We start from the raw sequence: 14,181 nt of genomic DNA, 5'->3' as shown, positions 1-14,181 counted from the left end.
GTTTTACAGACCATTTGATTAGACAGAAATTAGATGAGATGATGAAGTGTAATGTGTCATCAAACTAGCTTATAGATGACTTAAAGGGCATGTGTCCACCGTAGCCTTTTTGTGTGGTTGAAAATGCCAGCACTCTTCAAAAAACGCTCAGCTGTGAGCGCTTCTCCAACTGTTAAAGCACTCAAAAATTAACGCTTTGGTGGACACGTGCCCTAATGCTATTTATAATAATGAATGTTACTTTTTTGTTTGATTGTTTTGCAAATCGTCGTAGCCTGTTAAAAATGTTGTAGTTCCAAAAAAATATGTTTTAGGAACTTGTGCATTGAAGAATTGTGTTGAAAATAGCTTAAATATTTCTGTTCTTGTAGTCCTGTGAGCTCCATTTTCATCAGCTCTCTTTCTGTTTGCTTCAGTTGTTCTCTCACTTCTCTCCAATCTCCTGTTTCTTGTGGTGTTGGCTCTCTGTGAGCCGCTGAAACAGGAGGGGAATGGGCAGGATTTCCATAATCCCACAGTCAGACACAAAGCGCTCACAAGGCCTTGTTTGGCCTTCACAGTCAGCATTTATAAGCAAGAAGACATGAATCAGCAGATTTCTTCAAAACCGATTAAACAATGGCACTAACAACTTAGATGTATATTATTCACATTGATTAAGTGCCAAAAATATTGTCCATTTGCTAAACATGGATGACTGAACCACAACTCCAAGGATGTGCATATTATTATACACTGGTATGGTGTCCGGTTGCTGTTTTTATAATCTACGTGTATTTTAAGCATCTTGGGGTGTGAAAGTGGCAGATTGAGGTCGACAGACATCTGTCTAGTCTGTAAACTAAAGGAGGCCAAAACCGCAATGGGTCACACTTGGTGTGGAATGTCTATTAGTGTCCCTCGATACCCGCAGCACCCAGAGCAGAGGTCCTGTTTGCTGCTATCTTTTTATAATCCTTTTTTTGTTGGAAAACTATTTTAAGGAATGCTGCTAGCCCTAGTAAATATTATTATTTTAAAGGTATTACCAACTTTTAAATACAAAAGTCCTGTTTGCGGGACTCTCAAAAATGACGTTTGTTGTTTGTTCAAACTGCTTCTTTAATATGTGCTCAAACAACAATTCTTGATTTTTTTTATTTTTTTATTTTTTTTTTTAAATTTTTTTGCTTTTTTTATAATAAAAAAAAAAAGTTAACTCAATTATTTCATGTTGCCCAAACAAATAATTTGTGAGGAACCCAGCATTTTTTACAGTGAATTTTGCATTGACTCAACCTTCTCTGTAGTCTTATGTCAGTTTCTGAGTGTGTCTTGTTTTTTTGTCAGGTGATTGTCAACTCTGAGAAAGAGCGTGCCTCTCTCCTGTGTATGAAGGCTTTGGCCAACAGAGGGCGTCTGGACAAGGTGTCTCAGCAGATGGCCTCTCACCCACAGTACCTGGAGAGTTTCCTGCGCACACAGCACTACATCCTTTATATGGATGGCCCATTGCCCCTGCCCTACCGCCACTACATTGCCATCATGGTAAGAATGAAATGACCGTGCTTGTTAAAAAAAAAAAAAAATTGCCTCTTTATGCAATACATAGGAGAGCATAAGTGAAAATTTACCAGAAGTCTTGATGTATTTGAAAAGTATTCTAAAATAAATCTTGAATTAATTGATTGTTGCTTGAATTGCAAAGAAAATGCTTCAGTAATTCTTTATTCCAATACAAATATCCTAACAGGTCTTTTATTAAAGATAAATGTACATGAGATGCAAAATGCATTTACAAAATTCTTTTTTCTTTAAAGTTTATTCTTAAAACAAGAACAATGTCTGTCAATGGGGTACGAAAAATACTTTTTCGATGTAAATGATGTAGATTTATTTGAGCAGATATTCTTGTTTAAATGATAAACTCACAAATCTGTTTTAATAATCAACTTTTATTGCTTGTGACGCATGTGATAGGGCTGGGCGATTTTGCCATAAATCGAAATCATTTAACTTGATTACGATTCATAAATGATTGCACTTTTGGAAACAAATAAATTATCTTCAATATTTTTCATATTGAAAGTAGAAAATAAACAGTATCTCTTCTAAATAAAAATAACTCTTGTATATTCTGTGAATTAATATTTTAAACAGTGCATTTGGTGCATCTTCTGTAAACAAATCTTTTAATGTAAATAATCATTTTAATGTAAAATAGTAAATATGCCGTCTCAAGACTTCGCTGTCACAGCCTCCTATCATCGTCAATAAAGTGCAAAGTTGCACAAAAGTACCAAACAGAGCAAGGTCCTGTGATTTCACACACGGTACGGAAAGTAATCAAAATAATTTACCTGGAAAATATAGATCGATTATAGATTCTGAATGTCCATTTCAATTATTTTTCGATTAAATGCCCAGCCCTAGCATGTGATGTAATTAGAACCTGATTTAAGAGATGTTTTTAAGAGTATTTAGATATCAGTTGCAAACATGATTATATTTTAATGTAATTGTGAATATGCAGTCTCAAGGCGTCTCTGGCGCAGCCTCCAATCATCGTCAATATAGTGCAAGGTAACACAAAAGTACCAGAGCATGGTCACGTGACACTACACACGATTAGGAAAGCAATCGAAAAATGGACCTGGAAAACTTAGATCAGTTATAGGTTCTGAATGTCGATTTCAATTATTTTTTGATTAATCGCCCAGCCCTAGCATGTGATGTAATTGAAACCCTATTTAAGTGATGTTTTTAGGAGTATTTAGATACAAGATGTAAACATGATTTATTCAGAGCATCACTTTTATAGAATGTGATTGGAAGATAAATCAGTGTTATGAGAGTAGAGCCATTCAAACCTTAAACTAGGGCTGCACGATATTGAAAAGTATTGACATTGAGACATTTCGTTTTTATGAGATGTGTGTGTGTGTGTGTGTATATATATATATATATATATATATATATATATATATATATATATATATTGCGAGATGAGTAAAATATGACCAGATGGTTTAAAAGCGCTACTTTAGAACTAAATCTTGAATTTAGACTGATCGTAGTGATTTTGTAAGGGTGTGAATCACTGACAAATGATAAACAAAGCAAGCAAAAATAAATGCAATAGAGCAATAAAAAAAGTAAATCAAGGAACTTTATGGTTTTCCCGAAGAGTCAAACAGTAATCAGGTACAGAAATTGAATAACTAAATGTATTGTAAAGTGTGAAATAACACTAAATGGACTTCATTATAATAATAATTGAGTTGAAAGTTACAAATGTCTTTTTTTTGCCTGAATGCTTTAAACTCTTTTAAAATGTCTTAAACACATGCAAAGGATAATGTTTCACTTGGTTTTGTGACTACACAAATCTCTGAATATCTGAATTTCTGTGCTGATCAACTATAATAATGCAAAACTCAACATTGCTTATTCTGCGATGTGACTATTGCAGACGTACATGTTGTGATATTGATGCTGAAATGATATGTTGCGCAGTTCTACCTTAAACTATTTAATAATATATATTTTTATATAAAATTAATAAACCTATGAAAATTGATGAAATTGTCAAATTGGTATCATCAAACATCAAATGTTGACTTGTTTTCCCATTTATTCATTAATGTTCTGTACTGCTCTTAAAAAGTCAAACATTTACCTTCATAAAACTTGCTGAACCGCTGACATCTTGCACAGATTTCTACAAATCTTCAAACCCGATATAAGGTAACGTTTGTTATTGTGCTTGTTTCAGGCTGCAGCGCGGCATCACTGTAGGTACCTGGTTTCTCTGCATTCAGCTCAGTTTCTGCGTGTTGGCGGAGACCCGCTGTGGCTTCAGGGCCTGGAGGCGGCACCAGCTCGACTACGGCACCTCGATCATATCAACAAGGTTCTGGCCCATCAGCCCTGGCTCACCGCTCGCTCACACATACAGGCTTTACTGAAGACAGGAGAGCAGTGCTGGTCTCTGGCTGAGCTGGTGCAGGCTGTGGTTCTGCTGGCCCACTGTCACTCCCTTTGCAGTTTCGTTTTTGGTTCCGGTTCTGATTCGGACATCACTACCACTCCCAGAGTGCATCACGGCACACCCCCTGGATGCTGCCTCTGTGATGCTGCCAATGGCAACACAGCTCTATCACCACCTTCTTCTGGACCCATGGAGAAGATGCTACGGAGAAGGGTACAGATGATCATTCACAACAGTTTCAATGATGGGTGTTCTGAGAAGTTGCAAAGTTTAGCTGCGCATTACTGTCACACATTGCTCTTTTATCTTACAACATCTGTGTGAAAACTAGTGTAAAATAAAGGATCAGCTACCAATACCAATCATTTAAAAAAAAAATCAGATCAGCCTCAATGCATATGCTTGATATTAGCTTGGAACATCCCTTAAGGCATAATATTTTTTAAGGAGTTGAAATAGGCTATTTGCTCTCTTTACACATTATTAGCCCCTTTCACACTTACAGACCTTTCAGGAAAATAACTGGCACATTTTCGGAAAGGGATCATGTGTAAACAGGCCCTTTTTGAGAATACTGGTAAATTAGATCCGGCAATTTTCCAGAAAAAAACGTTGTAACATTAAAGGTATTTTGCCGGAATGCTGCTTTGCTTGAACGCAGAAGGAAAATTGTGGGAAAGCACACGTTCACAATTAAAATGTGTTGATGTGAGACATCTACTTTAGCCAATCAGAACACTGAGACGCATTCACATGCACTGTTTGTTTACCTTCAGGCTCTGCTTCAGTTGGTTGACGCGTTAGCATGTTAAGTGCAGGAGTGCTCCGTTGAGCACCAGCACACACACATATTAAATACCATCACCCCTTCTGTTTTTACAAATACAAGCGCAGCCGTTTGGAGGTCATTTCGGGTAATGATGTCAGAATTTACCGGTATTTTGGACTGGTTGTGTGAATTTTTTTTCCAGAAAAATTCCGGAACGTTCTTGCCTCTGTAAACAGCGCTTTTTTAAATTTTCCAGATATTTACCGGCATCAATTTGCCCAGCATCATTTGCCCCCTTACCACAGCATCAGTGGCATAGAGAGTAAAACTGGTATAGTAAAGACTTTTAAGGTGATGGCAGATGGCAAATACAGTATGTGTATATATCAGGGGTCTCAAGTCTCAATCGTTCACTGTGAGATGCACCCATTTCAACAAATTCTCACGGTTTCACGTCACACCTTGTTATTCTTATGCTGAAATGCAATACCCCCCCTCTCTTCATCTTCAAAACAAGCTCGCCACCCTATCTCCCCCTCCCACCCTATAAGATCTGTTGACTTTTAATTGTCCCAATAACTAAAGATTAGTAGTGCCAACACGCTGTCCCACCCCACTCTCCCCCTAACTTCATACCCCTGGGATATGAATTTTTACAGGCTTGAATGTAAATTTTTAGATAAAACTAAATGAAATATTCAAAAAGTGTAAATACAACACCTAAATAATACTGAATAAGAAAGCATTTAAGTTTAGGGATAGGTGTTAGGGTACCCTAGTATTGGCGTCCATTTCATAATACATATCTGTCATTATTTCCACAAAGTAAATCCACTTATTTCGAATAAAAAAACACCACTTATACTGTGAATTGAATAATTAATATTTCCAAAACGTTTGTTTTTAATGCTGGGTTGATTTTTAGTCCCTAGACTCCAGTTGTGATGTTGGTTGCCTTCGAGAACAAATTCATAAATCACAGGATGAAATCAAGGAAAGAAAGGGGGACCGACTCCATTCACAGACGCTCCTACATTCAGGTAAGATGTTCACCCATGTAATGCCAGTGTTTTTGGATTTGTGCTCTATTCTTTGCTGTTGTTTTGACATGAATAATATATTGATTTCAATGGAAGATTGTGCCCTTTGAAAACCTGGATGCCACTTATTCAAGTGTGTAATGTTGGACACTATGCACTCAACTGTGGCGGATTTAATTACATAGTGGAGGAGGCAGAGCTTTCAGACTCCAATTTTGATGGACAAACTAACCTTATAAAGTTCATTCACTAGACTGTTGAGTATGTAGTGCGTCATTTGGGAGTTGGAACACAACTCGAGTTTCCCAATGCTCCTGTAAACAGGATGTGTAATTTTGGATTGGGGTGAATGTTTATTTTTACACAAGCATCTTTTCTTGTGCATGCATCTCTCCCACATGGACCCCCTTTCGTAACCTGCCTTTCTCTTTCTCAAATGCACCTCCATATCAGATGTGGAGGAGGAGGAGGAGGCCATGTTTTCCACAGACCCCTCCCGCTTCGTCACAGATCCAGAATTCGGCTACCAGGAATTTGCCAGACGAGAGGAGGACCATTTCCAAGTATTGCGGGTGCAGGTGGGGACTGAGACTTTGCAATGGGTGTCAACTACCAAAATTAGTAGCATAAAAGGGTACTTGGGGTCAGAATTACAGCTTGTACCCTCCCTTTTCAAGGCAGTCAGTGCTTAACGTTATTTACAAAACCTTTAAAGGAAGCTTTGTGCTGCCCTCTCATAAACCTGTTTCATTCAAGTAGGTGTTCTTCATTTGATTGCAATAGTGATTGTGTGCAACTTCTACAGTAAAAATGTAGTTTTTATGTTAAATTTTAGTTTGATCCCAGCAAATCTAAAAGTTTGGGGTCAGTATTAAAGAAATTTTTACTTAAAGGTGCAGTAGGTCATTGTCTTCAGAATTTTTTTTTGTTGTGCTGGTTAAAAGTCTCTTCACATTCCAATTGTACTGATTAAAGTAAATGATCGAAATGTATTTATATGTATTTCTATAAGGTAAGGCATAAGACAAAAAAAAAATGTTCATCTAATTGAAATTTGTCAGGCCGACAATTCCTATAATTTTGATAAGTAGCCCAAACTGTCTGTCAACAAATGTACATTTGTACATCTGCTTAGCCGTTCACGCAGATCTGCCATTTGCACGCGCACAAAACGCGTGAGAGTGAGACCAGCAATCTTTGCATGCATGAAATATTGCACACGACAAGTTTTGCTTGCAACACAACTGAAAACGTTTTAAATATAAAACAGTTTTTCTGTTCAGTATTGTATTATATGGTGCTATAAAGTTTTCTTTTTCTGGTGAATGACATGATATACTGGGTCTCTGTCATCTTTAATGTGTGCGTTCGTGATTTGAGGAGGAGTGGTTTTGGGCGGCAGGGGAGCGACTGTGTTTCAAAAATATTATGCTAACAGATCGTATAGGACGGATCACCTACTGCACCTTAAAATGAATCAAAAGTCACCGCACCAACGTTTATATTCTTACAAAAATGTTTTACATTTGAAATTGTCTGATGTTGTTTTCCAGTGAAAGTGGTTAAATGAAAAACCACACAATTGCTTTCAGCATTAATGATAAATGTATATCATTAACTGGAGTAATGGCTGCTGAAACTTCAGTTTTGCACTTTTAAAATATTTTTCTCGATGAACTCGTATTTATAGGGTATTAAGTAAAACTGTCATTTTATAATATATTTCACACTATTAATGTTTTAGTGCGTTTTGTTAACTGTATAAATACAGCTTTTGTAGGCATAAGACTTCTTTCAATAACGCATCAAACAATATCATATATACAAAAAGGAAAAAAAAACTTTTTATACACAACATAAGTACAGGCCTCTGGACTGAACATAAATACATATTCGCATTTAAATAACATGAGTGTTTTTGCTACATTTTGGTTTTTCAGATGATGTTTTTTTTAATCACTTTTGAAGCTTATTAATATTTTTTGATAACATGAATTAGTTATTTTTTTATTTGCCTTTATTATGATGTTTTAAAAAATAACACTTGAAGCAGCTCAACACAGTAAACACTGGCGTAAAAACCTCTTAGAACCACTTAGAAACCGTTTCAACCGTTTAAATTTTAGTTGAGCGATGCTAGTGATGTATAAGTTATGCACTTTATCAATCTTTAAAACACTGTGTTAAAGATAAAGTCATTTATAGATTATTTATTGATATGAAAATCTTCTGTGCAGGACTACTCATGGGAGGATCATGGCTTCTCGCTTGTAAATCGGCTCTATTCTGATATCGGGCACCTGTTAGACGAGCGATTCCGCAATGTGGCGTCGCTCCCTTTCCCTCACAGTCCTGATCTCAAACGAGCCATCTGGAACTACATTCATTGTATCTATGGCATCAGGTACTTCAGGGCGAGCTACATTTCCTGTTTTTCTCACACTTTTTTTGCATTGTGGTTCTAGTTTGCATTCTAAAGGCAAAAGCAGCATGAAATGAAACATGATAAGAGCTCATTCCATGCCAGGCTTTCAACTGCACACTCCTACATTTCATTTTCCTGTGACTCATCAACTAATTTTGAACATGCTGAAAAGGGCGAAAAACAAAGCACTTACATCGACATGTTTGCCCTCAGATATGATGATTATGATTATGGAGAAGTTAACCGGTTGCTGGAGCGTGGACTGAAACTTTACATTAAAGCTGTGGCCTGTTATCCTGACTCCAGCAAGACCCCGCTATGCCCTTTGTCCTGGACTCCAGTAAAAGCTTCAGAAAAGGTAATTTCTGTGTGATATGTACAACTCTGTTTCACCTGCTTGAACCCAAAAAACTACTGTATCATATTTGATATTCAAAGTTATCTTTAATGCTAAATTACCTTTATTGCAAAAACCTGTTGTAAGCAATGCACTACATGCCTTCTGTCATCTGATTTTTATTAATAACAATAGTATAATACATTAATAATACAAAAAAAGTTCTAAGTGAATAAAAAAAGGTTCAAATCTAAATATGCACCTTGTTTAAAAATATCTCATTTTTATTTCTCATTCATTCATTTTCTTGTCGGCTTAGTCCCTTTATTAATCCGGGGTCGCCACAGCAGAATGAACCGCCAACTTATCCAGCAAGTTTTTACGCAGCGGATGCCCTTCCAGCCGCAACCCATCTCTGGGAAACATCCACACACACTCATACACTACGGACAATTTAGCCTACCCAATTCACCTGTACTGCATGTCTTTGGACTGTGGGGGAAACCGGAGCACCCGGAGGAAACCCACGCAAAGGCAGGGAGAACATGCAAACTCTACACAGAAACGCCAACTGAGCCGAGGTTCGAACCAGCTACCTTCTTGCTGTGAGGCGATAGCGCTTCCTACTGCGCCACTGCCTCGCTTAATTTTTATTTTTAATAAAAGATTTGACTCAGAGTCATTAAAATGATTCGTCATTCGTCCAGATCTTTTGGCTGTTCGTATCGATGTCGACACGAAACAATACCAGATATGAAGTGCCAGATCCGGTAAAATGTGAACGGGCCTTTCCCTTCTAACACTAGCAGAGTACGGGTATGTGTGAGACTGATCATGACTGAAGATGAGGGAACATTCTGGTGATTAATGCAATAGTATACCCTGTAACGGGGGATTCGTCTGCCATTTGTTAAAGGATCAGAAAAGACTGTTGATGTATTGGAGTTTGTAAGAGCTTGACAGGAACTTTATCAGTACACAGTTCTGGGATCAGTTTGTTCCGCCATTTCACAATTGTAAGTAAATGTGATTTAAAATGGTTGCCTCCTTGTTTTTTCTAGCTTGCAAAATATGTATTTAATTGTGTTTTGTTACTGGTAACCGCTACAAGTGGCTTGTACTGTATCTGGTTAACTCTTTAAATTCATATTGCGTCTAAAAACACATTGAAAATGCAACTCGTGCTGCTTTCTTTACCCATTTAAATGCGATGGTCAAGTTTCAAAACAGTTCAGCTTTTGCAGCTGTGGATGAATACTGAATGCGTGTCATTGTTTTTACTTAGGGTTGAGAGTAGAGTAATACTGCATTGCTTTAATGCACTCTTACATTGGGCTTTTACATATACTCTGCACTCTGACTACATCAACAATGTTGATAAGCCGGTGGGGCGATTCTCTCTGGCTGTGTCTGAAATTGCATACTTTCAAACTATATAGTACTCTACTAACAGTATGCGAGAAGAGAAGTATGTCGGAATTTACCCGGATGACTTGCTCTTACTGGCAAAATTATAAAGTGCGCATTCAATGCATGCTCGTTATACCTTGATACTCCGCGCAAGAAATCATGAATGGGAGTGAAGTGATGCAACTCAGGCAGGTTGGTCACGTGATCTTGACAAAATGGCAGATGTAGTACTTCCGAGTTTCATTCATACTGCTCACATTCATACTGTATAGAACAGGGGTCACCAATCTCGGTCCTGGAGGGCCGGTGTCCCTGCAGGGTTTAGCTGCAACTTGCCTCAACACACCTGCCTGGGTGTTTCAAGTATACCTAAGCCCTTGATTAGCTTGTTCAGGTGTGTTTGATTAGGGTTGGAGCTAAAATCTTCAGTACACCGGCCCTCCAGGAACAAGTTTGGTGACCACTGGTATAGAACATACTTTTCTAACTGCTGAGTAGTATGTTTAACTTCAAGTGCAGTACCTTGTCTCGTGCTGAACACAGTGGACCAATTGCAACAGGCTGGGTAAACCAATCAATGCAGATTAGCATCGTGCTAAGGAGGAGTTTGGTAACAAATGAATCGCTGAACAAATCATATACGAGTCTTTGGGATAAATAGGTAAAAATAAATGCATGTTATAAGGCAATGAAAAGTGTTCAATGTGCTTCCATGCATATTAGCCTGTTGTAGACCTCCAAAACCAAAATATGACCTTTATAAAATGCATAATAGGGGCTCTTTCAAATATAGTGTGACTAGCGATATATTAACTTGATATTTCTATGTATTTTACATTAGTCTGCTAAACTCTTAAGATCTCAGTGATTTACTGTACAATATAAACTCAGAATTTTATCTTGCCTTCCTGTTAAGCATGACTTTTCAACATGATTAGCAAAAACTATGTAGTTCAGTTTCAGTAAATGTAATGTGTGGTATGAAAAAATAATTAATAATTAGCTAGAGCTGCACCCTGATTGATGGATTTTCTGTGTAGCATAATGGATAATGTATTCTTTCTGCACTCATTTCAGTAGATGTTATTGTTATTAAAAATAAATAGATTGGTTCAACAAAAACTCATTCAAACTGTTAAAAGATTTATCAGTTATTGGTAAAAAAATCAAATTTCCCAAAAAAAGTGAATGTCGTTTTTACTTCTACTTTTTTTTCTCTATAGTGTTTTAACACCCATCTTTCTGCCATTTCGTCTTCAGGTTCATGTGAATTTGTTAGTGATGGAGGCACGTCTGCAGGCCGAGCTGCTGTATGCGCTCAGAGCCATCACTCAATATATGATCGCATAGGACTCGAACATTCGGAACACCAGATGGACATGGTACAAGGCAAAGAAATACAAGCAGAGATCTGTCTGTATTTGTTGTCGCTGAGTTTACCAGTGTGATGTAAGGTACTGCTGTGAACCGTTTCTTTGCCAAAGGTGAATCTTTAGAGAGAAAAAAAGTGCAAAGCAATCGCTCTCACTCCTACTGTCGTTTTGCATGTTCTCTTACTTCACTTTGTTTCTGTAGTCGTCCTTTTGTGTGTATACTTTCTAATTTTCTACTTTTTTTTTAGTATCCCAGATGGCTAATGTGCAATTCTTTTTATTCAGTTGTTGCTATTAATACTTTTTGTTTCATTTCCTGTTGCTGTTTAACTGAGTGAGAGACGTGTCCAACTGTCCATTTCCAAGGTGATCACATTCTGGAAAGGTCAAAGCCAATTGGAGTCATTGTTTACAGAAATGAGTGATTGGACAAAGGCGCTCGCTTAATGTGGCTTCCAGATACTTCATTTGAATATGGAACAGTGAGACCAGAGCAAAAGGTTGGAGAGGGTTCAGCAGATGTAACCTTCTTTTTAAATTTAGCACTTTTTAAGACAGTATCTTCAGAATATATCAATAAGCTTTCGGCTGTGGTTTCGTTCAGCACACACCGAGCACTGTTTTCAATTAGCATTGATGTTGTTCATCAAAATCTCGTTTTTTGGGGAGGGCGGGGGTGCTATGGAGATTGATATGGGTACATTTGTAGGATCCATAGTAATTAATCTCAGCAGGCATCTTCCAATGTGAAGAGCTAAATTCGACAGGTTCAAACCAGTGAAAAGGAATTTCAACTTGAACTCCTTTAAGTCTGTTTCATGGTAGTGTTTTCAGTGTTCTTTATACGGATTGGCCAAATGAACACACTATGTATTCAAACTCCATTGCATCATCTGCTAATTTGGAAAACAGTTCAAGCAGGTCTTTAATTTAGAGAGGTCGCCCACTTAATTGGATTCTGAAAGGGTCAGTGAATTGTTCACTGGTCAATGTTTATTTACCAAAAGAATGGATCTTCAACAGTTAGAACTTCTTTTAAAAGATTTTACAGTTTAAAAATTCAGTCACATTGTGAGGTTGAGGAGTTGTTGTTGTTGTTATTATAAATATTATTAATATTATTGTCAGAATAAGCTTATAAAATGGGATTTTAATGTCGGCACGCTGGTATAGGTCAAATGAAGGACTTCTGATGAAACTATAAGATGCGTAAAGGTTTGCGGTCAGCCTGTCGTCGTCTTTCCCATAACTGACTCGCACAGACTATTAATATTATTATTTTGCACTGAACCTTTTGCACAAAGTGTGGTTACATCTGGCAGCTGTCATTGTTACAAACCGTTTGGAGAGGTGTTCACTCGTCTAATGCCATAAATATAAATATAAACATATTTTCAATGTGCAGTTTTGTTGACAAGGCCAAATACCTGTACTGTGTTAAACTCTCATTGGTCTGGTTACCAAATTACAGTTAGCAGAAAGAATCAGGCAATACCTATGGTTGGTTTTGTGTGTTTATTTCAAAACATTGCATTACGTTTGTTCTTGTTGCAAGTATATACAGTTTTCTTTTTTTTTTGAGGAAGGTTGATGTCAGTTTGCTATTGTCTGGATTGTTTAGATTAAGATACCGCGGTATGTTAATCAGCAAAAAACGTGTACAGGAGCCGCAGTCTGTGCTGGGCGCACGGTGCCTTTTGACTACTGATGAGTCCACGGCTCATCAGTATGGCGAAACTGGACAGAAGTCTTAGTGAAGCCTCACGCTACTGCATTCATTCAAGCTGAGAACGGATGAGGAGCCGAGGAACATTCATCATCCTGTAATAAACATCTAGAGACATTTGTCAGGACTGCAGTGCGCCCATTCTACCTCAAGCAGGACTGTCTTAAATGCTTGTTTGTGGATGGTGGTCTGCAGTATCCCTGAAGCGTGGACATTTCAGGATGGTGCCTCAGCGGTTGAGACTGAATGAGCATGGCTTATTGCCAAAATGTTTATTTACCACGTAAATGTAGGAACTTAAAAATTTAAACTGACCAAAAAGAAGAAAAAAAAAACTACAAACCTTGAAAAACCAAGCAAAAAAAAGAGAAAGGTTTTGAAATGTGAAAGCTTATTTTTTCTATAAAGATATGCAATATCATCGTTGTGTCTTGTTCTTGTTGAATTTTGTTTTTCAGGGTTATTTGATTTAACATATAATGTTTTGGTTTAATTAGTCGATGTCAGAATTTCCACTTTGCATTCCAGTGTTTCTTAAAGGCATCAAGGTCTACTGGTGCAATTCTGCCAGCTAGTGGTGGTTCTTTGTTTACATTCCTTCTAGCATTTTTTTTTATTAAACAAAGAAGAGTGAAGTGAGTGATGTGACGGAGACAAAATGCTCTCTAGTTGTAAATTCATTGGGAGCACATGAGTTGACCGCAAAGCTTGGATAATTTAGCTGATTTCTATTACTATTAAATTCTTTACAAAGATAGCTGAAGCTTTAAAAGGTTGCCCCAAAACTAGAGCCATGTACCTTCTGCAAAACACTGCAAAATGTGATGATTGTCTTTTTGTTTTTTTCAGTGCTAAAGATACCTAAATCAAGATATACTTACCTGGAAGGCAAAATGACTTTCATGGCTTAGTCAATAAGACATGTTTTTCTGTAAAATGGATGAAAAATGATGTGTTTATAATTAAAGTAATAACAAGAATCTGCCAGTGGATTTGGGAAAAAAATTCAGGGAAAGTAATTTTATGCCACAATTATCTATACTCTTGATAAACCTATTTGTTCTTGTATTAGCATAAACTGTTTGGGTTCTCTGAGAGGAAGACTTGTTACATGTTCATCTCAGGTAAATA

At 37.2% G+C, this 14,181-nt stretch overlaps 1 protein-coding gene across 1 annotated transcript in view; it reads left to right on the top strand.

Moving 5' to 3' along the window:
- Positions 1-13,471, top strand: part of sesn4 (sestrin 4) — a 27,205-nt gene extending 13,734 nt beyond the window's left edge. Inside the window, exons 2-8 of the mRNA XM_009291172.5 lie at positions 1,330-1,527; positions 3,755-4,183; positions 5,665-5,779; positions 6,233-6,357; positions 8,017-8,183; positions 8,418-8,562; positions 11,212-13,471. Of these exons, the coding sequence (XP_009289447.1) occupies positions 1,330-1,527; positions 3,755-4,183; positions 5,665-5,779; positions 6,233-6,357; positions 8,017-8,183; positions 8,418-8,562; positions 11,212-11,301 (1,269 nt within the window). The 3' untranslated portion in view covers positions 11,302-13,471. The remainder of the gene's footprint in view (positions 1-1,329; positions 1,528-3,754; positions 4,184-5,664; positions 5,780-6,232; positions 6,358-8,016; positions 8,184-8,417; positions 8,563-11,211) is intronic.
- Positions 13,472-14,181: the final 710 nt, after the last annotated feature.

This window comes from Danio rerio, chromosome 14, assembly GCF_049306965.1.
Source record: "Danio rerio strain Tuebingen ecotype United States chromosome 14, GRCz12tu, whole genome shotgun sequence".
Taxonomy (NCBI): domain Eukaryota; kingdom Metazoa; phylum Chordata; class Actinopteri; order Cypriniformes; family Danionidae; genus Danio; species Danio rerio.
This window is presented reverse-complemented; position numbering and strand designations above follow the sequence as displayed.